At 40.3% G+C, this 27,967-nt stretch overlaps 3 protein-coding genes across 5 annotated transcripts in view; 2 read left to right on the top strand and 1 right to left on the bottom strand.

Moving 5' to 3' along the window:
* nfatc3a (nuclear factor of activated T cells 3a) overlaps positions 1-8,572 on the bottom strand; it is a 62,549-nt gene extending 53,977 nt beyond the window's left edge. The window contains exon 1 of one of the 2 annotated variants that reach the window (XM_083913410.1): positions 8,099-8,572. In XM_083913410.1, coding sequence (XP_083769536.1) covers positions 8,099-8,189 — 91 coding nt within the window. In that variant the 5' untranslated portion in view covers positions 8,190-8,572. Of the gene's footprint in view, positions 1-1,098; positions 1,225-8,098 lie in introns of those variants that run through there. The other variant, XM_083913411.1, reaches the window with a different exon arrangement.
* Positions 8,573-14,086: 5,514 nt separating this feature from the next.
* ddx28 (DEAD (Asp-Glu-Ala-Asp) box polypeptide 28) lies at positions 14,087-16,246 on the top strand. Its single transcript, XM_083916504.1, has one exon. It carries the CDS (start codon positions 14,232-14,234, stop codon positions 15,930-15,932), a length of 1,701 nt encoding a protein of 566 aa, XP_083772630.1. The 5' UTR covers positions 14,087-14,231; the 3' UTR covers positions 15,933-16,246.
* Positions 16,247-19,378: 3,132 nt separating this feature from the next.
* Positions 19,379-27,967, top strand: part of LOC310945286 (talin-2) — a 97,765-nt gene continuing 89,176 nt past the window's right edge. For both annotated transcript variants that reach the window (XM_083911330.1, XM_083911331.1), the window contains exon 1: positions 19,379-19,469. The gene's annotated coding sequence lies outside the window, so the exon portion shown is untranslated. The remainder of the gene's footprint in view (positions 19,470-27,967) is intronic.

Here is a 27,967-nt window from a genome sequence, read left to right as displayed (position 1 = left end):
GTATCTAAAACATCATAACATTGATCATTGTCAATAAAGGCCAACCTAATAATCAAAGTTTCTTGATGACTCATTTTAGATCAGATAACGGGAGTGGGACAAGAAAAACTGCATGGGGTAGAGGTGCCAATACCAAGCATTAGCCTGACTAAAAATAAGGCACTGGGGGATAGCCTAAAATAAAATGGGTTTCAAACCACCCTAATCCTCGTGTAGCAAGCCGCACCTCATAGTAAAATAAGGCCAGAGAGAGAAAGAAAAAAATAAAACCAGATGCAGGAGTTCAACAGCTTTCTCTCTGGTGTAATGCAGCCTCTGACATGTTGATACAGCGCAGCCAGCGGTAGCTTCAGTTACACTAAATTTAAACTAGACAGATGCCACACATAGTTACTCATGCCTCGCCCCGGGAAACAAACGTCTCATTCATCACACTGGGTGCTGGGACCCCTTTAGTTCAGTAGGGTTAGGGGGCACCCACATGGTGATTCAGCCCCACATGTGGACCTCATGCATGACTGTCTGACCTTTAACCTCTGTGTCATTTACATTTCATAGAAGTATTGGAAACTGTAGGTCCATACACTCTGTTTCTGACACAAAAAGCCTTAAATCTGAAACTATAACATTTACAAAGTCAATAAGTAGCTTAACTCCACTATCCTAGCTCTGTTTGTATGTTTTCCTCTCTCCTTTATTTTTATTTTTGACTTTTTCGGAATATAATTTGTGAGGTTTGGTATAGTAACCATACCTATGCATACCAATACATATCAATGTCCTAAGAAGCGTCACAATTAAAATTAAAAAAAGGACCAAGCTAGTGGGAATCAAGTGCATTCCATAAAACGTGTAACAATATCAGCAAAAAATTAACATATTTAAAATTTAGACTGGACAACTCTCATCAAATTTGCCATATGTGTCAATGAAAAAAAAATGTAGTCTGTTGTTATTTTAGGGAAGGTGTAATATAATGTCTAACAGACCTCAGGACAGCCTGTACTATAATCACAGCTGCTTGCCTGAGTGGTGGCTCCCACCCCTCAATGTAAAAGTCTAAACAAACACACAGACACACATACACAAAAAACACACCTGGCTAGAGTCTGGGAGTGCCGACACACTCACCTGGCGATGTAGCGCACAGCATTCTTCCACTCCTCTCCTCGTTAAGATCGCAAAGTGCTTGAGCAGTAAAAAGTTGAAGGCTGCAGACGTGCTGGGACGAGAGGGGTTCTCCTGCACTAAGTACAAACGAGTCACTAGAACCTGCCGCCTGCCCTCTGCCACTCTCTTTGGGAGCTCAAAATAGTCCACCATGAGAGCGATGTAATTTCAGTCTTTCCCATGACAAGTGCTGAGCAGATCGTGCTCCTGGTTCAGAGAAGCAGAAAACTGACAACAACATAGACAAGAGCAAGATTGCTTTCTCCACTAGCTGCTCTCAGTTTGATAATTTCATTATGCTAAAGATGTGCCTTGACATATCTTCCTTTCTACACATGACAAAGACAACGATACAAGTCCAAGAAATGTCTTAGCATGTTAACAGAACAAACTTTAACCTGACTAGTAACTAAGTGGTTGTGGCGATTGCTGGCATCTGGAGATTTCATTAGCCTAGATCATTCTCTCTGATGTCACTGGTGGTCTCTTTCACATCCTGAGAAAGCAGTGAGAAAGGAAAGAAGCCTCAGTCATCCTGGCGGCACAATGCTCTTTGCTAGTAAGGTGGCAACCGACAAAACCACAAAAAAAACTTCTTTCAGTTTTTGAGATTAGATAATGCAGAGACAAAGAACAAGTCAATGTATACAGAATATACAGTATACAAAAAGAAAGGTCTAGATGGGAGTGGGTGAACAAAAATGATGTTCATCTTCCGCTCACGAGCAGCTAGAGAGCAGTGTGACCCCCTCTCCTTTCATTCCACCCTGCCATCTGAACCCCACATGGTATGTCTGGGCAGAAAGCCAGACTCCTTTGCTATGGATCTACTACTCTGCCACCCATAAAGGGCACTTCTGCCCCCCTGCCTCATACCACCTCAAACGCCCAATGAGCTGCTGCATAACCCTAACCCACCAGTAGCTTATTTCTACCCCTCACTCACAAAACCACTTCACCATAGACACTCTATCACAAATGGAGTAAGTGGTACTTTGAGGGCTAAACACAAATACATAATGTAACATTTTGTAAAATGTATTCTTTTGTTTTCATTAATGAAACTAGAATCAAAAACAGTTAAGGGCAAAAATGTTCTATAATCAGTGTCAAAATAAGTTTCAGGCCTCTCTCTGTAGCAAGCAAACAATCACACACAAGCGTCACACTTTCAGTGCCGTTTGTTTCACAGCGATAGTTAGCTGTAGGCTACAAAGTGAAAAAGGTCTGGGACTATCGGCCAGTTTGCATTAAGTTACTCAAAACATGACTTACATACCTCTTAACACGTGGTTTCCCTTGCCTATGATAAATCTACGGGAGACGGCCTAATGTTTTTGTTTTTTTTCAAAAGCTTAATACGATAAATTAAAAAAAGAAAAAAGGCCTGAGCTCAACCATCAGATGGAAAAAAGCAAGAACCATCAATGGTGACATGCTATATATGGAAACACAACACTATGTGTCGCCGCTTTTCAGGGTGATATTTTTTAGCACTGGGAATTTTGTATGGATTTTATTTTGTGTGAAGCAGCCTAAGGAAGTCTGCATAAAGGGGTAACATTATAGTGAGTTTATTAATCAGTTAGTCATGATGAATGTCTAATAGTTTCTTAAAAGGGTTGGTTCACACGAAAAAATCATCAACAAAATGTCAGAAAATAGTGAAAAGTGGCTGTAGCAATATCCCAGGACCCAAGCTGACATCTTCAAATCGCTTGTTTTTTCGTAATAACAGACCAAACGCCAATGATACTCCACATTTTCTACGCAATCTTTATAAAGGACTTAAATAATTATCAATTATCAGAAGTGATAATCACAACTGTAGTCAGTTAATTTTCACTGTATCAGTGCAGCACTAAATTTGGGTTAGTGCCCAAATTTAAATGCAATGACAAATTACATTTAAAGTTACCATTAACAAGAAACATTGTCCAAGTTGCTCAACACGAAGTGCAGAGTAGGTATAGACCACACTCTATGACTTATTTATGATTTACATAGACCCAACAATTCCCCCATTGAGTACGGTGGCAACAAAAACCTTCCCTATAACAGGCAGGAACGACCCAGCTCTATGGAGGACGGACATCTGTCTTGACCGGTTGGGGAGGAAGAGAGAAAGAGAGAAAAGACGGACAGATGGACAGAGAGAGACAAAGACAAACATAAAGACGGACAGACAGACAGAAACACTTCCAGAGATGCACGCAACCACAAAAGTAGCAACAACACAATGCAATATCTAGAGGTGGTGAATACAAAGTCAATGGAAACACATTCCTTGAGATGGGCAGAAGCATTTGCTCCAACAGGACCTCCAACAGAGACCACACACCCACTCAAGTCATAAATGTTAAAACATAAGTGAAACTTCATGAAAAGGTCTGCAGGAAAATGTGAGAAACTGGAGTTCCTTGTAAGTCTCAGTTTGTCTCAGCTGTCACAGTGTTGCTACTTATTGTGACAGTACAGATATGTCTGAAACGTGTCCATTGACTGTCTGGGCCAAAAGACAAGGTCTGAAAAAGCAGTGTACAGTGAGTTGTTTCTAATATGCACAGCTCACATAGACAGGCAACTGATAAGATGACCTACCTACTTGATATTTTTTCTTCTCCCTTTTTTTGGGTCAAAAAATACTGAATCACTCCGCGATATTTTGCTATTCCCCTCATGCTGAGTCCTAGTTACTGGCTAGAGCCTAGCATGGGTTATTTACGCTTTGACTAGAGCTGGATTTTATTCTAAAGCTAGCATAAAAGCTGAAGTCTTGTAGCCGTTTTGGGCAAATCTCACACTTCAAGCAACAAACAAACAATTAATGCATTTCCCTGTGTCGTTACTAGGATTAGAAAATGAGAGATGAGTCAAAGAGTTGACAATTTGCTAAGGCAGAAGCTAAGAAGCTAAGGCAGCACCTCCTATTCTCAAAGTTTAAAAAAAGACAAGGGTAGGTAGCCTGCTGCAATTTCCTCTTTTAAATCCAGGTAAAACATGTGAACTACCTGTATTTACAGACTGCACAGCCACTTTAAAGTCCCTCATATCCAGAGACACATAAGACTGTGACCCTTTTCACTTGACAATAAAGGTATTCGTGTTATCTGGACCATACACCAGGCAAGATGTGGAAATAATATTCAGTATTAGTGACTTTCAAATAATATTGACCCTTTTGACCCTTTGCCTAGTGAACTGATCTAGAAAAAACATTAACAACATGTTTTAAGGGTAAATCTAAGAAAATACTTAACAAGGTTATTTCCCTTACTGAGAAAAAAGTATTTCAAGAAGAGGCTTTTATTAATCATTTTCACTCAGTTTAAAGATGCGTCTTTTATCACACTTTCTAGTTATGCTGATTCACAGGACTTGTTCTTCTGTAAGGGAAAACACCCTTACAGTGAGCTTGCCCAATGACTCTGAATAGAACAGTGGAATATTTCACCTCAAAGATGTGACTGTTTCCTGAGCAACAAGAAAACACTCAGAGAGAGCAAGAAAATGAACAGTCAGACACTCATATGAATAGACAAAGCAGAACAAAAAAGACAGACGGAGGGGAAGGGCGTTATACTTTGCCACACAACTACACAGATTTAAAATCACATTCACATATGCAGGTAGAAACGATGAAAGACAGCGAGATTTCCGCCAGCTGGGCTGAGAGTAAAAGTGCGCAGGAAGCCAACATTCACTAGTCAGCTTCATTAAAGAACAAGATGAAGAAAATGTCTAAAAGAAACGGGTAGAGATTTATCATAAACATGAGCAACCAGCTCCATGACAGCACCCTTTTAGATAGTTATTGTAACTTTCTGCTATAAGGAAGTAGAGTGTGGCACTGAAGCTCATTTATATTTTTAGAGACGTCCCCTCTCCTTTTCACAACATCACAGCCCAACTCGAGCAGCATTCAACAATAAGAATCTCAGTGGGATAAAAAGCTGTCAGATATTCACAGTCAAAGTTCTCCAGGTTGTTACAGAAACAAGCCCTGACATGATCCTTGCCTTCAGAGAAGGAGACCAACTCAGGAGTGTGCAACTCCCTGTTTCTCTGGCTATGTGATCCTGTATTACACTCCAGTTATTAATTTGGACAGGTGCCCCCCTTTTGGGCCAACTCATACAGTCCGGAGCAGATTAAAACCGCTTGCACAGTGGTGCTTTTATTCCTAGGCTCATTCCAACTGCAGTTTTTTCCTCTCGTTCCATCTCCAAATCAAACTTCTTTTTTAATCGAAGGAAAAATTGATTTAAGATTGCATGAGCCAAACTTTCATGGAGACATTACTTTCCCAGAGTTTCAGGAAAAGGACACAGCCGAGTACTTCACATGTTCCGATGGTTTCGGCCCAAAGACGGAAACCAATGAAAAAGCTGAATTTAGAATAGATGCAAAGACCAACACAAACGCCATAAATCAATTAATTTGAGGGTCTATCACTCAGAATGGGTACAATGTTTACCATTTGAAAGTCTTTCACACCTGTATTATCAAATAACTGAATAAACAACACAAATATGAAAAGGCAGCAGCTTATTCACAAGAGTATCTTTTAAGAAAAAAGATAACCTATCCAAGGCCTCAGACACTTCAGTTTCCTCCAAGGAAAGTTTTGTCTGTGATGCTTGGTGCAGAGTAGACATCTGTACATCCATGCTGCTTGAGTTCCTATCCCGATTTATTAGTTAACATTTCACCTTCTTCAAGTGTCTGACTCTGCAATCATTAAAGAAACAAGCACAATTTAACAGTCATGTAGTCCTTCTGTTGCCTCAAGGGACAAGTAGCCTGAATTTAAAAAAAGTGAAATCCAACTTTACGCATTCACATTCTGCTAGACTTTACGCAGGAACTGCCTAGTGCGGGCCAAGTGAAACACTTGTGCATCTGTAGAAAACAAATTAATTTATCCACATATCAAATGTGATCAATATATCTGGAGTCACCAGTTAACTCACCGATATAAAATGCATCCCTACAAGCAACAAGCTATTTTAATGGAATGTGACCATTTAAAACAATACTGGTAATGAACAATACAGCTAGTGTAAACTAATATTCCTGGACCTGATTGACAACATGCCATATTTATTGCATACCTCCTTGTTCCATCACTTCACTGCATCTATAATACACTATAAATAAGTTAATTATCCACACCCATCCCAACCAATTTAATGCATTACATCGACATAAAAAATGTGTGTCTCCTGATCTTGCGTATCATTTTAGACATATTTAATGTAATTCAGCCTGAAATATCTGGTATCTTTGGGAGCCTTGATTGCAATCTTAAACTGTTTGCGATGACAGAATCTGCCGCAAATTCTGTGATGATTGACACGCAGAGTTTTAGTTTAGTTTTTACATATTTTCCAAAACTTAATACAGAATTTTAGTCATAGCAAATAAAAACCTCAATTAACTTCATATTCAGTTCTCACAATCATCACATTCACGCTTATAGTGCATGTCTATGAGTATACTAATACAATAATGATCAGCTGTCATAAATACTTATTAAACCCAGGTATTACTTAATCATTATCATTTTCTTCTTCTCTACTGTGATATTGGTTTCCAAGATAGCCTTATAAAAGAAAAATACTATCCTTTGAGTTTTGTCCTTTTCTTAGAAGGATAGTTTAGCATGGGGAGCGAGAGGGTAGCGAAACTATCCTTGTCTAGATTCAAACCCAAGGCATCTCATTTTTAGCATTGTATACACCTGAGATCCCTGATCCACCAGGGCAAAGATTATTTCTAGGTATTGACATATTGTTGGACACACTTTGAATCTTTGCAATATAAGAATTTTAATCTATCATTTAAACTTGAAAAGCACATTATTGAAGACACATCCTGAGGGTGAGAGTAGACGGCTTATAACAGGTTCAGGATATCACTCATTTTCACTGGAGAGTTTTAAGTAAAGGTTCCTCACTTCTGAAGGTGTAGAGCATCAAAACAATTACCTGACGATTTTACATATCGATATTTTGTATGTCCCTAACATTTGTGAGATCCTGCACATGAAACAAAAGTTTCATTAAGCAGTCATAGTGGATACCCCATCATTTCAACGGCAAAGTGATTTCTCAACGTCAAAGGCCAATGTCGTTTTTAGAGATACAATACTTGACAACAGGTCTTAAGTTTGCTTTAAGTAGCTAGAGCCTATTTCTAAATATTGTCCTCCCTGATATAAGGCCAATTGTGGAATCAATGTGTGTCTTGTGTCTTTACATTTACAAGCATCAACAATGACGAATCACTAAGTACACTTGACAATAATTAAAACATATCTACAGCAAATACTACACTGTTGACATGGTTATTAAAGTATTACAACAGCATCTGTCCTAATTTTAACTGCGTCTGTGAACAATACGTGAATAGAAGTTTTGACAACATCAGCATGTGCTACTTTGCAGAAATGTGACATTCAAACTGGTCCCTCCTTCAGCCATACTTCACTCACACCACATGAACCTAACTGGAACTGTTGCAGTCGACGAGGTGTCTGTTGCAAACATTTGAAGGAGGCTTTTACAAGTGTTAGCCCAGTTAAATGAGCATAATATGGCACATAATAACTGCACTTGTGCTAAACTGCCAAGCGCACACACACACACACACACACACACACACACGCACACGCAGGTGGTGTTGCTGGGCGACCACGACAGAAAGGACGTGGGGTATTTTAATATCTCCGTTTCTACAAAAATAAACGAAACACTCCTATTATTGGGGTCGGTTCCTCTTTTTTTCAGAGCACACGGTGTTGAAATTGCAGAAAGTTGCCGGGTTTAATGAATTCAGCAGTAGCTAGGTTAGGTAAATACGTTATAGTAACATGTAATGTGCCGTAAGTTTTTGCTGTATGAACCCAAAGGGGGGAAACACTAACCTGCGGGGCCTAACGGCTGCTGCTGCCCGTCCTCTCCGAATATCAGTCTGAAGTCCAGCTCCTCATTACCGGGGCAGTTTGCAGTCGTCATCGGGTTTGACAGCTCGGGTTTTTACCCCGCCACTAGACCGTACGTCGACCGCTGGAGCAATGTCTGCTCTCCTAAAAATATCACAACATTTACCGACCGCTACGACGCCGAACTTCAACTTTTTCGTTCTTTTTTGTTTTAGCTCGGGCGCGTTTAAACCATGCAAGAGCCAGTATTTCCCCCCTCGTTTGACAAATCCAAAACACAGGTCGTTGGGCTCCTCTTGCTCTGGCAGTTAACTGGCTTCAACTTCAGAGAAAGTCGCCTGCCCCCCTCTGTCGCTATCTGTCTGTTGACCTAACGCCAGTAAACAAAGACGCGCTTTCTCTGCCGGTGTTTAATGTTCGCTATAAAGACGATGCATTGTCCTTTTAATTGTTCCGTCTCTCTCTCTCTCCCTCTCTCTCTCTCTCTCTCTCTCTCTCTCTCTTTCTCTCTCTCTCTATCTGGAGCTCCTATCCCAACTTTTACTAACCCCGCGTGACAGGGCTGTTCCAGTGGTGACGTCAGCAGACACAACACAACACAGACAGACACACACGCGCACACAGACACACACACACACACACACACTTACACACAGCTCCTCGGCATACCAAGTTCTCCAAGGGCCTGTGTTGTTGTTGTTTTAAAGATGTTTTGTGACATTTTGGTTCATGGGAAGGCAAAATAATACACACATAATACATAGTAAACATTTTACCTAAATTTCCTAAATATTTAATATCTTGCATTATGTCTTTCGTATTCTACAAACATTGGAAATTGCATGTAGCCATTATTTTGACCTTGCAACAGCGAGGTCTTCCAGCCACTTTGCTCTATTTAATTGGCCCTCCAGTCTCTAACCACCCACCATTAGATTACATCCGATTGTGCCTGGCGCTCAGCTCTACCTCTTTGTGTGGTTCCAATCCAAACGATGATTGGTTAGTATAATGACATGATGCACTTTCTACCTTTAGATCCCTCGAGCCTGGCAGCATGGGAGCTCACAGATTTCTAATCAGCCAGTTTAGACTTTGCTTGTACTGTAGTTAGGGAAGAATAGACATCTTGATTTTTGCTTTTTGGATTATTTTGGGTATAGATGGTGCATATCAAGCTAGGTGCCATTGAAGAAAAAGATGTAGATCTAGTATTTGCCACTTTTACAGACTTGAGAGTGGTGTTTCCCACTTCTTGTTATGTTGTTCTCGACATATATTTGTGATTTTGCACAGTGTTTTGCACTTGTTGGGACTGAGTGGGATTTTACTGGGACCCGACACTGAAATGTCGGCCAAAGGTGCAGTAAGCTGAGATGATAATGTGCATAGTCAGTTCTCATTGGTTTATTAATATCACAATGCAATTCTATTGTTACCAGAGATAGGGTGGCAAGAGTAAATCTGTGGTTAGAATAAAGCACTAGTAAATCTGTCTACAGGCTCTTCCACTCCCTGTAACCTCTGTGTCTCTGTCCATCAATCTCCTCAAGTTAATCTTTATTGGGTAAGCAACACAGAGGTTGATGCACTGTAAAGCTTTAATGTGTTTCTGCTTTGATCTTATTTCCTGGTAACATTTGTATTAGTATTCAATTATTTCCTGCTTTCGCCATGTTGGAGATCTTTGTCACAAATAGTAACAGTCCTAGCCTACATACTTAAACAAATTGCATTATTAGCATATAGGGGGTTATCATATTATTATTGTGATTCCCCTTCCCTGTACTATGCACACACACACACACACACACAACACTGATAAGCAGAATCACAAAACACGTACATTTTTATTATGTGCATTACTGCTGCAACTAACTTCATCATAAATGAATAACACTATCATATTATTTGAGGGCTTTTAAGGTCAAATTGCAATTGAAGAAACATATGATTACATACTGTATATATATATATATATTCTATGTGTAAATCAAATTAACTTTGTATGACTTACTATAAAGCTAGATATATCAGCTAAATATGCAAGTGAAAAGAGATCGAAAGATCAATTATTATAGCTATTGTTGAAAATAACATTTTGATGTAAATCAGTCCATCCTCAAAACAAATTGAATGCAGAGCATACAGTCTATGATGCACAGCAGACAACGGCTTCTTATTTTTCTGACACAGCCGCACTACATATGCTAGAGGCATGTGGGCGTACAGACAGGCGCTCGACTCTCAAACGCATCTCAAAGCATCAATATCACATTTCCTGTGGTCTTTATTTCCAAGCAAAAGCATAAGGTTTAACCCTTTTTTACCTCTTTGTCGCCTCCAGAAGCAATTCTTTCCTGACAGTCAAAGGTTGGTGTTATTACATTCAAAATCAAAATCTACATCAAGGCTAAACTTTATATACTTTAACACTACCGTGCCATTGTAGACTGCTACCCAGACACATAGTGGTTTGATTAACAAGTACAAAAATGTTCAGCTCAAACATATTCATACTTACTTTACCTAAATTATATATATGCAGTATACAATTAATATTGCTTGTGTCAAAAAAAGAAGAAAAGTAGCTCATTTTTAGGACTACTTTGAGCGACTGTCAGTTAGTCACTTATTGCCTAAAGCAGTAATTTCACACATAAGACCAACCAATTCAAGTCAGTATTTAGTTATGCTCAAGAAAATAATTATATATATTAGTTATACTAGTAGCCTATACTATATTAATCATGATAACCCAATCTTGTATGACATCGACTTCCAGTGGAACAAAGCCAGCAAAACTGGAATATCCTCCTGAGCTGTGATTCTTGTCCTGTTGCAACATATTTGAGTCAATGCTTCCTCAAAAAACTTAAATAAAGAATAAAAAAAATTACTGATTCAAGAATGTTCCTTTAGAATTGCATTTTTTTTTATTATAGTACATCCTCACAAAAGCAAGGTGGCAAGTTTAAGGTTTTAGTTGTAATGAATCTAAACAATTCTCAATAAACTGACTGCATTCATCTTTGTCATCAAATATTCTTATTAAATGGAATTATAAAGTGATCATCATATTATTATGCAGCAGTCACATGACTTGACTGAACTTTCTCCTGTGCAGCGGCCCCACCCGAATGAGTCTTTCAGGTTACCGGTGTCTCTTATCTCCGCAGATGACCTTTGAAGAGAGAAGATAAAGAAAACAAATTGTGTGGGAGGCTGTATATGTGGTTTGTGACATAATGTCTCTGTAAAGCAAGTTGTGAATTGAAAAAAACAGCATCTGCCCCCACACTGGTCCTGTTTGAGAGGTGTCACTCTTTCAAGGATTGGGGTTTGCACACTGCAGAAATACAACACAGCAAAGCGTGTGATGTTCACTAAATGCCAATAAATGTCAAATTGCTGCGAATGTAAGCTGATAAGGAATTAATGGATCACTTAGGCAATTACACTGTTTTGTATATGTTGTTTTTCTTATTTATGTACATTGTCCAACCTTTGAAAATCTAAAAGAAATCTGTAATTCCGTAAGTCATTTCTTATGTCACAATTTATCTGTGTCTGGTTTAGAGATTACACTCTGTTTGTGAATATGCTGAATATACTGTAGTTTGCAAATAGTAGACAAACAATATGTTTTGTTGTTTTAAAACCATGCATATGATATACTGAGGACTTGGAGAGAGAGCAAAAACTTGCCATCACAGCTCTGACCAGGATTTAAGGTGACTTGAAATCGTCCTTGTTGACTCATGCTGCCCTCTTCTGTTCAGTCTGTGAAACTGAATATTGACTTGACAGTCACAAGCTGTAACCATTAAAAAAACTGTACGATGTAAGAACTCCTATTAATGTTTACTTAGCAGTGATACAGTTCAGCAAATAAACCCAGTAACATATACTGAAGTAACCAATATTTCCCCAGCTCATTTCTTTCTTATTGTGTTAGGGGATGGCAACAACGACGAAGACCCCAGTTCATAGGGAATCCACAGCACTAGTTTGTCCAACACATGACAGAGATTCTATTACTGAACGTGTATGTGATGTTCTGAACTACAGTAAATCAATCAATCAACAAGCCGATTCATTCAGCACATTCAGTACAAGGGTAGTTGATGTTCGATCAATGCTACATGTGACAGCAGCACTGATGCAGACAGCTGTTTTTTTTTGTTATGCTGGCTGCCTGGGTATAAATGCAATTGTCCTTTGCAGAAAAGAACATGATGGGAAGATAAAATGTGTGAACCAAAACAAATGAATGAAAACATTCCTAGCAGGCAACTGGAGAGAGACAAGGCCAAACAGCAGAGGCTTGTGCCCCCCTTTGGACCCTCTCTGGGCGCATGCCTGCTTAGATTAGTCTCCTTTTTATTAGCTTACACTCCAAGTGGCAAATCAGCACGAGTATCCCCCTAAGAAACCCAGGGCAGGCAAGTTGTGCCTTTAAGTGGTAGGCTAATTTTGTGTAGGCAGTATACTGTGTTGATATGATTGAAACATGAATAAATCGTATAACAACAATCAAATAAAATGTTGATCTGCTTTTTTGTTGGCAATTCTCAGATGCATTCAAGCCTATTTAAAATGCCCCTGGCTTAGTATTTCCGGAGACGATTGACCAGAACTCAAAGTCATGTGGACAGTTATTGACAGTCTCTGCTGTGTCAATGACAGTGCTCTTTCTCACCCTTCTCTAATCTATTACATTCTCTGGCATTACTGCAGGCATTGCTGATTCACTACAGGGCAGTGATCAGTTGATTGAATCCCATCAGGACACAAATGGTCTTTTGTTTTATTACTATTCTTCTTCCTTTTTTTTTTTTTTTTTACAAAGGACACATTGTTCAGAAGCCCTGAAAGTCTCTCTCCTATGTAGGAGATACTATCTGCTACGTACAACATAGTATCTCCTACGTACATTATCATTCATTTTTGAGAAACATGTTTAGTCATACTTACGCACATTTGAACACAGCAGCTTCTTTGTCAGAAGAGTATAAAGGCAAAAAAGTACTATTCACAGTTTCATTATTTATAAATCATGGCATCATGTGCATCCACATAGAGAGGAGTCTCCAAAAAAAAGTAAGTATAAAAATAAAAACCTTGAAATCTTGAAAGAAATTAGATCATTAGAGCCTCATGCAATCTAAAATAAGTGAGTATGAGTCAACCGATTTGAAACCTGTCTGTCTTTACATCTTTACATGGAGTTACACTTTTTTCAACACCAATAAAATGATATGCAGCAAGTAAGCCTTTCTCTTTCCCATCATGGATTGGATACAGTGGGTCTTGCACTAAATCATTGTTTAAAATGGCAAATAAAGACATTTCTGTATGAATCCCTTGCAAGCATGACTTCAATTTTGTATGAATGTTTTTATTATTATGATTATTATTATTATTTTTGTTGTACAATCAAAAATGTATACATCCTATGCAATATAATACAACATATATAGTGACACAACAGATACATAGAATAAAAAGTAAAAAAATACTAGACACAGTTAAATTATAATAAATCAATTAAATTAAAATACAAAAAAAACTCAAATACAAGTTAATAAAAATCAGTCAAAAAATAAAAATGGTCAGTCAGGAAATACAGACGTAGTTCTTTTCTAAAATTTTACAACATTTTACTTATTTTTGTATAGTTTCATCTCATTTATAAATACATCAAAAATAGGAATCGTTTTTAAGAAACGAAATTTGTTTATGAAGCTTTTGGTGAAAATAATGAGGTTATTGTTACGAAATTCTACCTTTTTTCCCCCCGCCAGTTGGCAACCGAACTATATTTTCACCTCAATGTATTTATGTATAAAACCTTACTCTTTGGCTAATTCTATAAACGTCATCACTCCACGCCTACTTGACATCATCAACGTTCGCCAGTAAAGCATGGCGACACCGCTGTCACGAGAAGCAGGATGCTAGTGTTTTGTTTTTGTTTCTTTTCATATTTAGAGTGACTTTTAAAGCTCCCCGGTGCAGTAACCTGCTCTCGTCTTCATGGTGGAGTCTCTTACTTGTGGATTTCTTCCTGTCAGATGAGTCTTGGCGGCTCCACAGACCGTTAAACATCAGCATGCACTCTGTGAAGGTCGGTTACTCGACTTTGGCTGCATCGCGAGCTCTCTTCTTAAGTGGAGTCTACTGTCGTGAGTTTATTAAAGTGTCGGCTTGCTGTCGTGTTCTTTGTTCTGTTAGTCAGACTCGCTTTTGTCGAACAACACCCACAACAGAAGAGACAATTATTCGTATTCCTCGCTACTTACAGAAGCGCGTGGAAAATGTGAAGCAGACCCGAGGCAAAAACAAGATCAACACCATCAAAGCCGGCAAGCTCCTGATCCAGAGCAAGAACCCTGACCTGAACCAGTCTGCGGCATACACTCTTGGAAAGTTCGAGCAGCCCGTTCTATCCTCGAAAGGATGGAAACATAACAAATCATTCGGTGACTTTTTCACCATCAACAACACCAAGACCGTTGCACCTTTTGTTCCTGAAGATCACAATGAAGATGCCAAACAAAAAGCACCAGTTACGTTTTGTAAACTAGGCATCTGCAAGGAGCTGGTGGAAGCTTTGGACAATATCAACATTAACCACCCCACCACTGTGCAGCTGCAGACCATCCCAACGGTCATGAAAGGTAACAACATCCTCTGTGCTGCGGAGACAGGTAGTGGGAAAACACTGAGTTACCTCCTGCCTATTCTTCACAGACTGCGGGCTGATAAGGAACTAAAGGAGTACGTTGGAAGCGCACAAAAGATTCGCGCGGTGGTTCTCGTGCCTTCCAGAGAGCTAGCTGAGCAAGTGGCGGCTGTGTCCAGGACTCTGTGTGCGCCATTAGGGTTGCTGACAAGAAGCGTTGGTGGTGGGCGGGGTATAGGACACATTAAGGTGGTCTTCAAGAGGGATCATCCAGATATTTTAGTGGCCACACCAGGTGCTCTGGTCAAGGCCCTGCGGAGACACTGCATGGACTTCAGTGAGCTGAGCTACTTTGTGGTAGACGAGGCTGACACCATGTTCGACCCCAGCTTTTCTGACATGCTGGAGAACATCCTGCTTCACGCAAACATTGCTAGCAATCCCAAGGAGACACAAGGCCCAGGTCATAAAGCCCAGCTTCTGGTGGTGGGGGCCACCTTCCCTGGGGGTGTCGGGGAAGTGCTCAGCCAGGTGACAGACCTTGGCAGCATGGAGGTTATCAAGAGCAAGATGCTGCACTTTCTCATGCCACACGTCAAGCAGACTTTTCTGAGGGTAAAGGGTGCCGACAAGATCCTGGAGCTTCACCAAGCCCTGAAGATACTACAGCAGGAAAAAGGAGGGGGTGCTGCTCTGGTGTTCTGCAACAAGTCTGCTACCGTCAACTGGCTGGGGTACTCCCTGGAAGAGATGGGGGTGCAGAATGCACGTCTACAGGGGGAGATGCCCGCTGCTGTGCGTGCAGGAATCTTCCGGTCCTTCCAGAAGGGTCTGGTGGATGTGCTGATATGCACAGACATAGCCTCACGTGGCCTGGACACAGGCCGAGTACGCCTAGTTATAAACTACGATTCCCCAGAATCCCACACAGACTACATCCACAGGGCAGGAAGAGTGGGGAGAGCAGGAGGGGTGGATGACGTGGAGGTGCTCACCTTTGTCACTCATATGTGGGATGTGGAGCTGGTGCAGAAGATTGAGACTGCTGCACGTAGGAGAACTAGTTTGCCAGGAATGGAATCTGAAATAAGTAAGCCAAAACCCAAAGAAGAAGAGGCAGAGGAGTAGAATATATATATATATTATATGTAGAAAAGCCTCTAGCAGGACATGATACTGTTTGTGTTGTATTGGGATGGCAAACTCTAAATGTTCAAAGTACTATCAGTAGAAACAGTACATTAGACTTATTAAAAAATGTATTATTAGGCCTTTCTCTTGGCTACTTCGACTTGAAATTAGTACTTTTAAAAGAAATAATTGAGAATTAAATTGCCCAGCTATGGTTGATATTACAGGGGATTCAACTCTACTAAAATATGTGCTTTCATTTCAAACATTCCCAACTGGGAGGCTTTGAAAGGGTGATTAATGGAAGTGACAAATCTTGTAATTGCTGTAATTGCTAAGTTCTGTTGTAAGCATTGTATTAATGGGAATATGGAATATGCCCAGTGTGTGCTTAAAAGTCTAAATGTAATCATGTCAATTTGTTCTTGAGTTATTTTCTACATTTCCTTAAATACATGTTTATTTGCTGCAATTGCTTATTTACGCTCAACATTCTTATTACAACATTTTGTAACTGCTTGCATATTTTTGTTAAAGATGCTTGAACTTCAAAGTAAGATCTAATTGCGTTGAATTTTTATTTCCTACCTTAACTGTTTTATTGAGCAGTTTAGAAAAAGCCATTTCCTTTGCAGCAAAAACATGTTTTTCTTCAGCCTAACTCTAATTTCAAAAATCTTTTTGTGCAAAAATTACATCCTAAAAACACAACATCAGCTTCTTCAACCCAAGACTGAAAAGCGACTTGTTGGGTGAGAACTCATTTTCAGTGAAATTGTACATTTAGGTAATATAATTGGCAAACCTGTCATTGAAGAAGACTTTTTTTGCTGGTGACTTTTTTCAAATGCAAGCTGTTGGCTTTTTCACCACACCTACTATAACAAATTCCCATCCAGGGTATGGTATTAACATAAGCTACAGTTGATGCCTCCAACATTGCAACAAAGTACTCTAAATAAGAAGTAAAATACTTTTGACTTTGTCTGATCTGGCTCTAAACTGCTTAAGACTTTTAAAAACAAGTCCTATGTATTGTCTAATGATAACAAATCCTGAATTCTCTTGAGATCCATTCTTACCACAATTTCAAGTAGTTGTATTTTTTTTTTTCTGTTACATGTACTGCATGTATCTCGCCACTAGGTGGGGGCATTTTTCTGTTTTCAGCTACTCCACATTAGCTGCACAGTTTATAGGTGTGTGTACCGATTTTGGTGCTCTGTTCTCTATAATTTGCTTTAAACATGGTCACTAACACAGATGAAACGATCGTAAGCCACCTAGTTTCTGAAAGGTTTAGTGGATTATACCTTTTCATGTCTGCAGTGCAGAAAAACTTCATCAAGCTACAACAGCACTAAAAATTAATCTCATGTCGAACCCAGGCCAAAACTAACTCCTACTGTTGATGTGGTTGGTCCGCTCTACTTGAAAGGGTTCCCCCCCCCCCCCCCCCCCCCGCCCCTCCACGCCTGTGGGTGCTGGTTGAGAGGAAACCACAAAAGTGTCAATGTGAAAATCTGCTACTGAAGAAAACCTTTTGGGACCTTATTTCCATAACGTTTCTTGAGATTCTAATTTAATGAGTCAGTACATGTTTTAAACAACTTTTTAAGTTTTTACATGAATTATGGACAGATGACAACATGCAAGTAGACATTTCTGCCCAGCAATGTGTGTGTGCTCTTATTTTGAAAAGGGCTGTTTGTCATTTTGTCATGTTACCTGAGGATTTATGCTGGAGTGTTTATGAAAGTATGGAGATTATAGAAGCAGACAGACAGGCATGTTAATGGCTCTGACAGTAACAAGGGGCTCCCATCAGAATGTCTGGAATCTAGCTGAGATTGTCCTGCTCCGACTCGGGTCAACATCTTTAAGCTTCACCCCCTCTTAGGTTCACATTTCACCCAACTGTACCCTGACAACAAGGACCAAGTGTCCACTAATAGCATGTGGAGCAAATGCCTCCAATCCCTCAATTTATATTTTTGTCCTGGTTCACCTCAACGGACCCCTGCAAAAAGAATACTGGTAAACTCTATCAAATGTCCCATTTCCAGGTAGTAGCTGGGCCTTGCATTAAGTGTTTGATGGCTAAAATAATTTTAGACCATGGCTTTTAGATTTAAAGGGCCACCCCACAGATTTCACACATGGAACAATTAACTCAATACAAGGAATGCTATGCAGCCTCTGAAAACAGTTGGTTAATGTCTTATGTGGCTGGAGGATTATCAAGTTTAGAGAAAAGAACCCTGATGAGGTCATAGGGATGTCACACATTTATAATAAAAAAGCCTGCATACATTACAAACAGGGCGTGGCGTTTGAAAGATGTGGGCATTTTTCAGGCACATATTCAAGATGCTAGAGAATCATGGGAAATGTAGGAGTTTTTGGAGATCAAGCTTTACTAGGAACTACAAAATTTCAGCCTCTGCTGCTTCAAATATCTCTTTTTTTTAAATCCCCCAACACCTCAAATGTGTTTTTCTTATTGTTTGTTGACTTGGGTTTTTGACTTTCACTGTGCATGATGACGTATGTGTAGAGTTTAACACATTAACCGTTGAAGTAAATCGAATGGAAATAAATGACAAATTTCTTTCCGTCTATCTCAATTTAACAGGTGAATACGGACATGATTTTGTTACAGCACAGCTAGTTAAATAGCCAATTGTGGTCCAATATGTAACTGAGAACTATGAATTTATGATGGTTATTATGGTGATTGTTTATTTAGTTAATTGGACTTTTTTTGTGGAAAAAATATTGGGCACTATATATTCCAGTATATAAAATATCTCTGTCTCACGAGTTCCCCACTATAATGGAAACTGAATACTAAACTACTGGAATAAAATAAGATCCTGGTTAGTTGGACAAAGCGAGGGAGAGGACATAAAGTCTGTTTGAGGTCACTGGATCAGCCAGCCTACAGCAAAACAAACAATGAGTATAGGCACTAGCCTATTTGAGTAGGTGGTGAAGTCAGGGGGATGTTTGTATGCCTTTCACAGGGACTTCTGTCTTTCTGTCTTTCTTAGCCTATATCTTTGGCGTGAAACCAATACTTAGTCTACTTGCATTTAGTCTACTTATGATTAGCTAATCTGGTGCCAACCAATAGCCTAATAATAATCATAATAAAATGTACAAGTGAGATTATTACCCCAATACCATAGTTATTTTACAACAAATATAATTTAAGTCACTTCTATTTGTAGTCTCCGTGGACAATGGAGGCGTATTGATGGACTACAAAGCGTTTGGTCCATTAATAATGACGCATTTCCTCTTTGCCCCACCGTAGGATTATCTCCCCCCTCCTCATTTACACACACACATACACACACACACACACACACACACACACACACACAGTGCCGCTGCTCACACTCACTGTCCAGCCACTTGGAAATTTCCCTCAACGCGGAGGAGATTTTACTGCCGAGGAGCGGGACTGTCGGCTAATGTGCATCTTCTCAGGGCTGGCTTGGTTGCAATGCCCCAGTAGAGGATCTGAAGGTAGGTTTACAACCCTGTAATCGGCTTATTCTGCTGACCCATCTCCCCTCGCAGAAGACATACAGATCTGTCTGACCTTCTCTCCGACCAAAAGCTTTATAATCAAACCCACACGCTGTGTGTGCGAGCCCAGCGTGAGTCTCAGCCCTCAGCCCGCTGGACGGGAGCCTCCGTGACTGCTTTACATTACGGGTTTGAATGAATCGCTGCTAGAGTCTGAGTTTAAGAGGCGCTGTGCTCATTGGAATCAACGAAACTTGTGGAACATTTAAATGGTCGACTCCTCCAGTGGCATCGGTTTGCTTTTTGGCGACTTCACAGACCGCAAGGCTGCTGCAGGGGGTCAACCGGTGAGGATTTTATTTTGGCGAAGCTGTTGCTTTATTCAAGCCACGGGCTTCTTCAGCGTGTGGACAACGGAGGGATGGTGGTTATGTGGTGGGTGTGCGGAGTCAAACAGGCATGGAGAGTTCACGGAGGGGCTGGCAACATTGCACTGACCATGAGAAAAAACAGCCTCCGCCATGTTAACTTAACATCTCATTCAAGCTGCCACTAATACCACAGGCAATTGGTTTCAACTTTTGTTTAAATAATTCATGTCGTCAAAAAAAAAATGCCATTTCTGAAACGCGCACATTAAAGGGCGGCCACCTGCGTAAACGCGCGTGGCTGCTGTGTTTTATAGAACCAGCTCGCGAGAGGAGCATCCACACATTATGGCTTCACTACACTGTTAAACATCATATAGCTTGCAGGGGGAACCTATGTTATCAGCCGTGGGCGGTTTTTTTTCCTCCACCGCTAGGTGCATGTGGTTGCCACGATTAAGGTGACAATAAGGGCAGCATGGGAGAGTGCGACATGTAGAATAATGCATGACTTCTCTGCAGCAGCAGCAGCAGCAGCAGCTATCCATCCAGGTATATTGTATGAATTGTAGGGATGGCTGCCTGTGTTGGCTCCACTGCCACACCCCTTCCTAGAAAGACAAGGCTCTGATAGTCTACCTTTCTGCACAAGTAATGCCAACCCCATCCTATAGCTATTATTTTGTATTATTATGCACTGCAGGAAATCTCATGATATTTTCAAACGTGTCCTCCTATTTGGCATGAATAGAGTTGAATGATCACTTGTTTATTTGTCAAGATTGTGCTCACGGATCAATATACTTCATAGTAATTCTTAATTGTGTGTGTGTGTGTGTGTGTGTGTGTGTGTGTGTGTGTGTGTGTGTGTGTGTGTGTGTGTGTGTGTGTGTGTGTGTGTGTGTGTGTGTGTGTGTGTGTGTGTGTGTGTGTGTGTGTGTGTGTGTGTGTGTGTGTGTGTGTGTGTGTGTGTGTGTGTGTGTGTGTGTGTGTGTGTGTGTGTGTGTGTGTGTGTGTGTGTGTAACTGAGCGTAACTGAGCCGGTAAGGAGGGAGATGTGACAGGTCATATGAGATGGGGGCACCGGTGAAGCAAGAGATGCCTGTAATGTTTGATGTGCAAGTGAGTTTCTCTGGCAGTTTAATGGGCAAAAGTAAATCGTCCCCTGAAGTCTGCACACACACACTCAATTCCACACTCCCCTCTCTGGCTGCATAGACCTTGGCTTGTCAAAAAAGACACATGACCTTATAGGCTGCAGGCGGCTTCAGTGTGTGCACCCCTTTGACTGGTTTGTTACACATCCTCTAGGTATGTCTTACACCAATCCGCGCATGGATATCTGTTTGGGTGTTAGGACAGCATTTACTGTCGGAGTGGTTGGCAATTATTAGAAAGATTTTCTCCAAAAATCAATAGTTCATAAAGGTGTGAAGAAATTTGCAGAAGCGCAAGAATGTCATCCCGTCCCCTCAAGATGCCCTGTGTTAAAATTTGTCCTTTTCAAAATGGCAGCTCTCGTCTAATGAGCCAGGTCCCTTTTTTTCTTCTGTGCTGATCATCTATGCTTCTGTTTCATCTCTGTGAAAATGTAATTTTCTCAAGCCTCATAGGTAACTGTCAGGCTACTATCAGCTGCTGCTTAGTATGCAGCTCTGCCACCAGCGACAGCCCCGACCATTTATTAAACTGACCAAAACTCTGTCTGGCTTTCCTGACATAAATGCAGCAATCAAAAGCTTTTTCATTATATTTACAAGTGCGTTGACCTTTTTGGAGGATGTGTTTATGCGTCCATTATGCTAATGTTGGTTTGAAACCAATCTTCTCAAAGCAGAGTGATCAACAATTACACTCTTTCACTGTGTACCTGTTCAGTTATTTAGTGCTTAGATCAGTGGCAGGAAAGGAGAGGCAGTGTGAATCTTCGGAAAAACCGAGTCGGCACACAATGAAATCGAAAAGCAACTATGCTTTGCATTGCTGGAAGAACTTAAAATCTATCTGTAAATGATTGTTCCAGCATAACCTACAGCCCATAGATCTGTTGCCGTTTAAATATCTAAAGCAAACAAATGACTGATTTCCAAAGTCCTACAGCTTGGTCTATAACCTTGGGTGACTAACTTTCAATGGCCGATGGAGGCTTGTAGACCTCCAAGGCCAATCTCATCCGGGAGTGGAGGGGTTACTCGTCAGCAGCACATGGCTAATGTATTGATCTGTCCCTTTTGTTCTACTTGGAAACAGACCTTTGCTGTCACCGGTGACCACAGAGAGGAAGTAATAAGCAACCCATAATAACACTTGAATCTCAAGAGGCACAAATTTTAATGTATTGGGCCACAGGAAGGGAGCCGACAATGTGCTGCTCATGCTTAGCCAGGTAGCTCTGCTGAGCGTACAGGAAGTGTCAATCAGAGTTTCGTCATGCAGTCAGCAAGTGCAGTTCATATTAATAACCTGTTTTCTGCAAGAGACTATAGGGCTGGTGACAGGAGAAAGGAAACAAGGATTGTGATCTGCATGTCTTTTTATGCAAAAGCTGTGATGACAAGTGGGTTTGGAGCGGAGGGGACATTATTTGAGCTGCACTGATTAAATATTTGCTAAAAACTTTGACAGGAAATTCTTTTGACTAGCTCTTGACACTTGTTCCACAGTTGTTCTGAAATAAACATAACCTGCTGTTGCTCACCTGAAAGTCATTCCTTGTTTTTTCTTTAATGGATCTCAGAGCCTGAAACAAACATTTGGAAATGGTTGCCATGGTGATATCTAGACATCTGCTGCCAAATTGGCAACCTAAAGGTGTGGGCAAATGTAATTGCCACGTGCCAGGCTAATACTGTTTATGAAGACAATCATCAGAACATTTTTTTTTTCGATTCTAGGTGTTGTACATTAATTAGCAGGGTACAGTTTAAAAGGCTGAATGTTTACCTCATGACAGTGTGAACACATCTGTAGTGTGTCAGATTTGAGCTGTTCTTGATATGGAGTTGAATATGAATTTAAAGCGTTTAATCGTGAAACAGGTTCAACCAGGATAGCCTGCTTTACAGCACTGGTATTTAGAAGCATGATGTAGCTGTGCCTCTGTTCTCTTCTTTAGCTACCCTCTTTTGTGACTCCAACTTTTGAATAAGCAAATGTGCATCTATGCAGAGCTGAATTATATTCCCAATATGTGGGATGTGTTATATATATTATGATTATTTTGAGTCATGAAATCATTGTTGGCATTCCATGGATGAAGACAAATGCACTTATTATCCTAACCCAATTTTTGTTATATTCTATTTATGTATGTCAGCATTTTTTAATAGCCAGTCAATGTATTTACATTGTGCTCTATACAGCAGTTTTCATTGTTGGCGGCGGAGTACGCCATGCCTGCTCTGATTAAATCTGCCTATACTTTCAATGGAAGTCTGTTTGGTTGCACTATAAACTGATAAAGCAGTTGCTCTTCTGTTGTTTTTGTGACCAAGTAGCTGCTCAACAAGTGTTTGCCGTAGTATTAAGCTGCACTTGCTGTGACTACCGTAACCAGGGATCTTAAGGAGTATAACCAAGCCCCAAGGGAAGCCAATTTGACATAGTGGCCACAATTTCCATGTCAGTCGTTATACCTTTGGGCACCACAACGACTTTCATAGAAATGAACTGAGGCTGTATGTCGTTCTCTTAATACGTCCATTAGTACAACTTCAAAATTTCATACTAAACTTTACGCTTTGGTTCCTGGGTCAGTTGAACCCAGACCGCTGCAGCAAGGAATCTCTAGTCTTTGTACATGGGGTGCATGCTCTACATTGAATAATATAATTACACACATGTTGACCTATGTTACAAAGACTTTCATAATGACAGAAATGACAGAACACACCTCCAAGTTCCAGACAATTTTCATTACTGTGGTGAGCCCCACTTTGCCGCTGTTTGGTGTGTTCTCAGCGTAACTTCATAGTTTAATGCCTTACAAATCATAGCTAACAGACATTTTGGGAATGCTGTGTTGAGGTGATGTGCTAAATGCATGGAGTTCTGCAGTGTGAGGGGGAAAAAGGTCTGAATGAAGACAGAGGAATGCCTAGTTCAAGTTAACTATATCACAGAATTTCACACTTCGTTGTGACCAGGCCAAGGCATGCATAACCTTAAACATAAGAGTCAAATCACAAGCTTCCAAGCAGAACCTCCTGTGAGAAAGAGGGCCACTGTTCCTGACCCTTTCAAATGAAAAGTAGGCCTACTTGTTTAGTGTCTGACATCGAAATCCCACTTCCCACCAGTGGCGGCTGCTGGTCTTTCAAGGAGGGGAAGCTCATCTTTCGGGCCTACATCATAAATGTGTTTGTTTATTTATATGTAAATTCTACCCTTTGTTCCTTTTCAAGAAAATTATATGTGGCCTTGTCGTATCAACTAGGCGTCTTTTCCAGGGACCAATTACTTTATTAATCCTGCAATGAAATTTAAATAAATTAATCAAGAAATTGATTAACATTGAAAAACTTGATTGTGTTGATCATGTATAACAAATACAGCAGCATTATAAAAAGTGAAATGAATATCAATTGCATAGGTTTGAAAAGATTTCAGCCATTTACGATGAAATTCAGTCCAATCAGCAGTGAAGCAACCAAAGGTTATTTAGTGTTAATGTTGTTATGTGTATTTTCTGACTGCTGGTTATTGTTTTTTGGTTTCAGCAGAAGCTGTCTTTTTTGTACGTCCAATCTACTTTCTGTTTTTTCCCACCTCCCACTAAATTCTGGTATGCCTACCTCCCACTCAGTCCACCATCCCCAATGTTAAATTGCATCACACATATAAGCCAGTACTGTGGTTGCTTGCCAGTAACACAAAGAACTATTTCTGCACAAGTGGCCTTTGCTAATTAATGGTTTTAAATACTCTGTATGACTCAAGGATAGGAAATGTTGGTTGTGTTTTCTGGTCTATAGTTAAACATGGTGTATGTTTCAGGAGGAGCTGTCCGTCTGAGCAGCCAGTGCCCTGCTGCAGTCTGCATATGTGGTCCTGTATTTGCTGTGATGTAAGTCAGCGGATCCCCAGTCTGGTTTAAAAATACTACATTTTGGTCATGCTTGGCAGTCTGGAGCAGCAGGAGCCAGTGTGGTTGTCATAGTGATGGGGGATGTAACCTCATGCTGCCTACTACTTATTAGTAGGCAGTTTGAATTGTTCATTTGAACCGTTACCTCAGTAGAAGAGCGTGACAATTTTTATGACCACAGTATGTTCACGTATTGACATGGATTGAGATGTGAACAATTGTACGTAGTTTCATAGTATTATGTAACATGGGCTATGAAAACAGGGGAACACCCATTGTTACAACAGTTCATAATTCCGAAGTCCCAATAGTCTGAAAATGAAATCCAATTTGTTCAACAGACAGTTATTCCAAAACAAACATACATCGCTCTGACAGGCCGTTTCTAATAAACTACACTGTCCCAAACAGTGCCACGTGACTAATTATTACGCAGAATAACGTAATCCGTCCTTCCTATGATTGCAAAGGCATGACCTGCCCTACTCTGCCTCTGATTGGCTAGCTTTGTTGCTGGGGTTTGTAAGGTTAAGGCATGAGGATTGAGACTGGTGAAAATTAGGGTAAAAATACCAGTGTAACAGTGACATCATTCTTCATAATAATTAGCCGTCTGCTTCTGTTTGGGAGAGTGCTGGAGTGACAGCCTTTTGAAGCAATGTACGTTTGTTTTGGGGAGAACTATAATAATTTTGGGCTGTTGGACAAATGGCCTTTTTATTATTAGGGCTTTGGTAGTATAAACCACTGGAAAAAAAGCTAAGTAAACTGTCATTAAGGTTGTCACAATACCGTATTTTAAACTCTGATAAAATACTAGTACAAAAAAGTGCTTGGGTTGAAAATCTTATTGTAGATCTGCTTTTTTTTAACTTTTTTTAGCTCCGTCACTTTTGATACCATTGACTGTGGATATCGTATTGTTCTGAAACATGTGGTAATGAAAAGTATTGCCCTATCGATACTTTCGATAACCTTACTGTCATTTGGCATTTGGGGATTAGTGGAGCTGAGAATTCACCGTTTAGCCACACTGACTTGGCGACTGCTCCTCACCTGAATGATCAGAACTTCCATCTTCAATGTGGTGAAAATGTCTCCATGATGTTCTCTAGGCAGAGAACACACCTGCTTCTATGTGTCAAGAGGACTTTATGTACCATGTTATGTATCTAGTAGATCTCGAGCTCCAGAAGATAACACCAGGTTAAATATGATATGAAACTTGAAAGATCCCTGTGGTGAGATGATGTGAAGACCTCCAGATTAAGTTTGGAACTTTGAAATGAATAGGCTACCATGCCACTAGGGGTGGGAATCTCTAGGCACCTCATGATTAGATTATGATTCAGAGGGCTGCAATGTGATTATGAAACAATTATCGATGCATCTTGATGCATCATTTTCATTTTTTCTTTCTATACAGAAAAAAATGTACGTGATACTTAGTCAGAAAAAAAAGAATTTACTTCCAATATATTTTATTAATAAAAACAAATAGTAGTGATGTGACAATTCAACTGGAGGAGTACATTTGCCAGCATATATCCCTGCACTGCAAAGAACTTACAGAAAAAGTAAAGTCTGCCTGTAGTAGCATACATGTAGTAAATTAATGCAGACTTCAGCACAATTTGAACAACATAAAAAGTGGCCCTTATTGACAAATAAATAATAGAGAATCCCAAACAGTTCAGCCATATTTTCACCCATGGGGCTCTGATTCACTGCTCTCATTGGCCCTCATTTATCAAACGAACGTACGGCAGAAAAACGTGCGTACGACCATTTCCAAGCAAACTTCGGCATTTATCAATTTGGACGTGAGCTGGAGCTACAATCAAATCTCATGTCAGGTCTGAGATCGTGTACGCAAACTTGAGCCTGTGTATTTGCCGTGCAGCACAGCAAAATCTGGCTGAAAATAATTAACAAACCTCAGCTGTCATTAAGCATAAGCAGTCACATATTAAGAACAAATCAAAACGGATTCTTAAAACGAATTAAAACAAATAAAAAATGTGGTTAGAGCAATTGATTGTACTCATGTGCGTCTGAAGGCACCATCCATGAATGATTACGCATTCATCAATCGCCAAAACTACCACTTGATAAATGTACAGGTGATTTGTGATGCCAAGCTTTCCCTTTTAAACATGGTGGCCAGGGGACACACACGATTCTTTTATATTTCAAAACAGCTCGGCTCCAGCCCCCCGCGACCCCGACAGGGACAAGCGGTTGAAGATGAATGCATGAATGTGTTGGCGGTGGCTGCAGGAAGGCGCACTGCAGAGCCAAAGTCATCTCCTTGGTTGGTGGCTACCCTCGATAAATTGCATTTAATCAAACAAGGTATCAGATGATTAACATTTTGGTATGGTTCTTCTAGGTGGTTATCCTCTAACGGAATACCTTATAACCCCGCTGGCAAACCCCACTACAGAGCAGGAGCGCAGGTTCAACATTGCGCACACATGCACACGGGTCACAGTGGAGCGCTGCTTTGGGTTGACTGCCTCCGTTATTCTTTTCCATACAGCGTTTTTATGGGCCCCTTTTATTCCACTCTTAAGACAGACAAAAAGCACATCTTTATTTTGCCCCATCTCGGATGGTTTCTTTTCTAACCAGCGTTCCTCCTCTACATGTTTGACCTCAGTGGGCGAGGACTCCGAACCAGGAATATTTAAGGGCGTTACATGTTTATGACGATCAAATTCAGCCGCCGGATTTATCAAGGCCCGCTCATTTGTACACTGAGATCGGTCAGATACGAATGTTTCATAAATCACACGTGTGTCCTTTCATACGACCAATTCTGCGCTCAGATCTGTGCCCGTTTTCACGCAAGATTGATAGCTGCCATTCATCTGTGATCAAATTCGCCGTTACGGTGACATACGGTTCTGTGACAAAGGATGTCCACGCATCACATGTTAAAGCTATCCTAACAGCTTTTATAGTGATTCCATCCCTGTGTCAGTAAAATATCTTCGAGACGGGACGTTGTAGCACGGACGAAAAAACTTGGCAATAAA

The sequence above is a fragment of the Echiichthys vipera genome, assembly GCF_963691815.1.
Source record: "Echiichthys vipera genome assembly, chromosome: 1".
NCBI lineage: Eukaryota > Metazoa > Chordata > Actinopteri > Perciformes > Trachinidae > Echiichthys > Echiichthys vipera.
The sequence above is the reverse complement of the archived record's forward strand: the minus strand, read 5'-3'. Positions and strand labels throughout refer to the sequence as shown.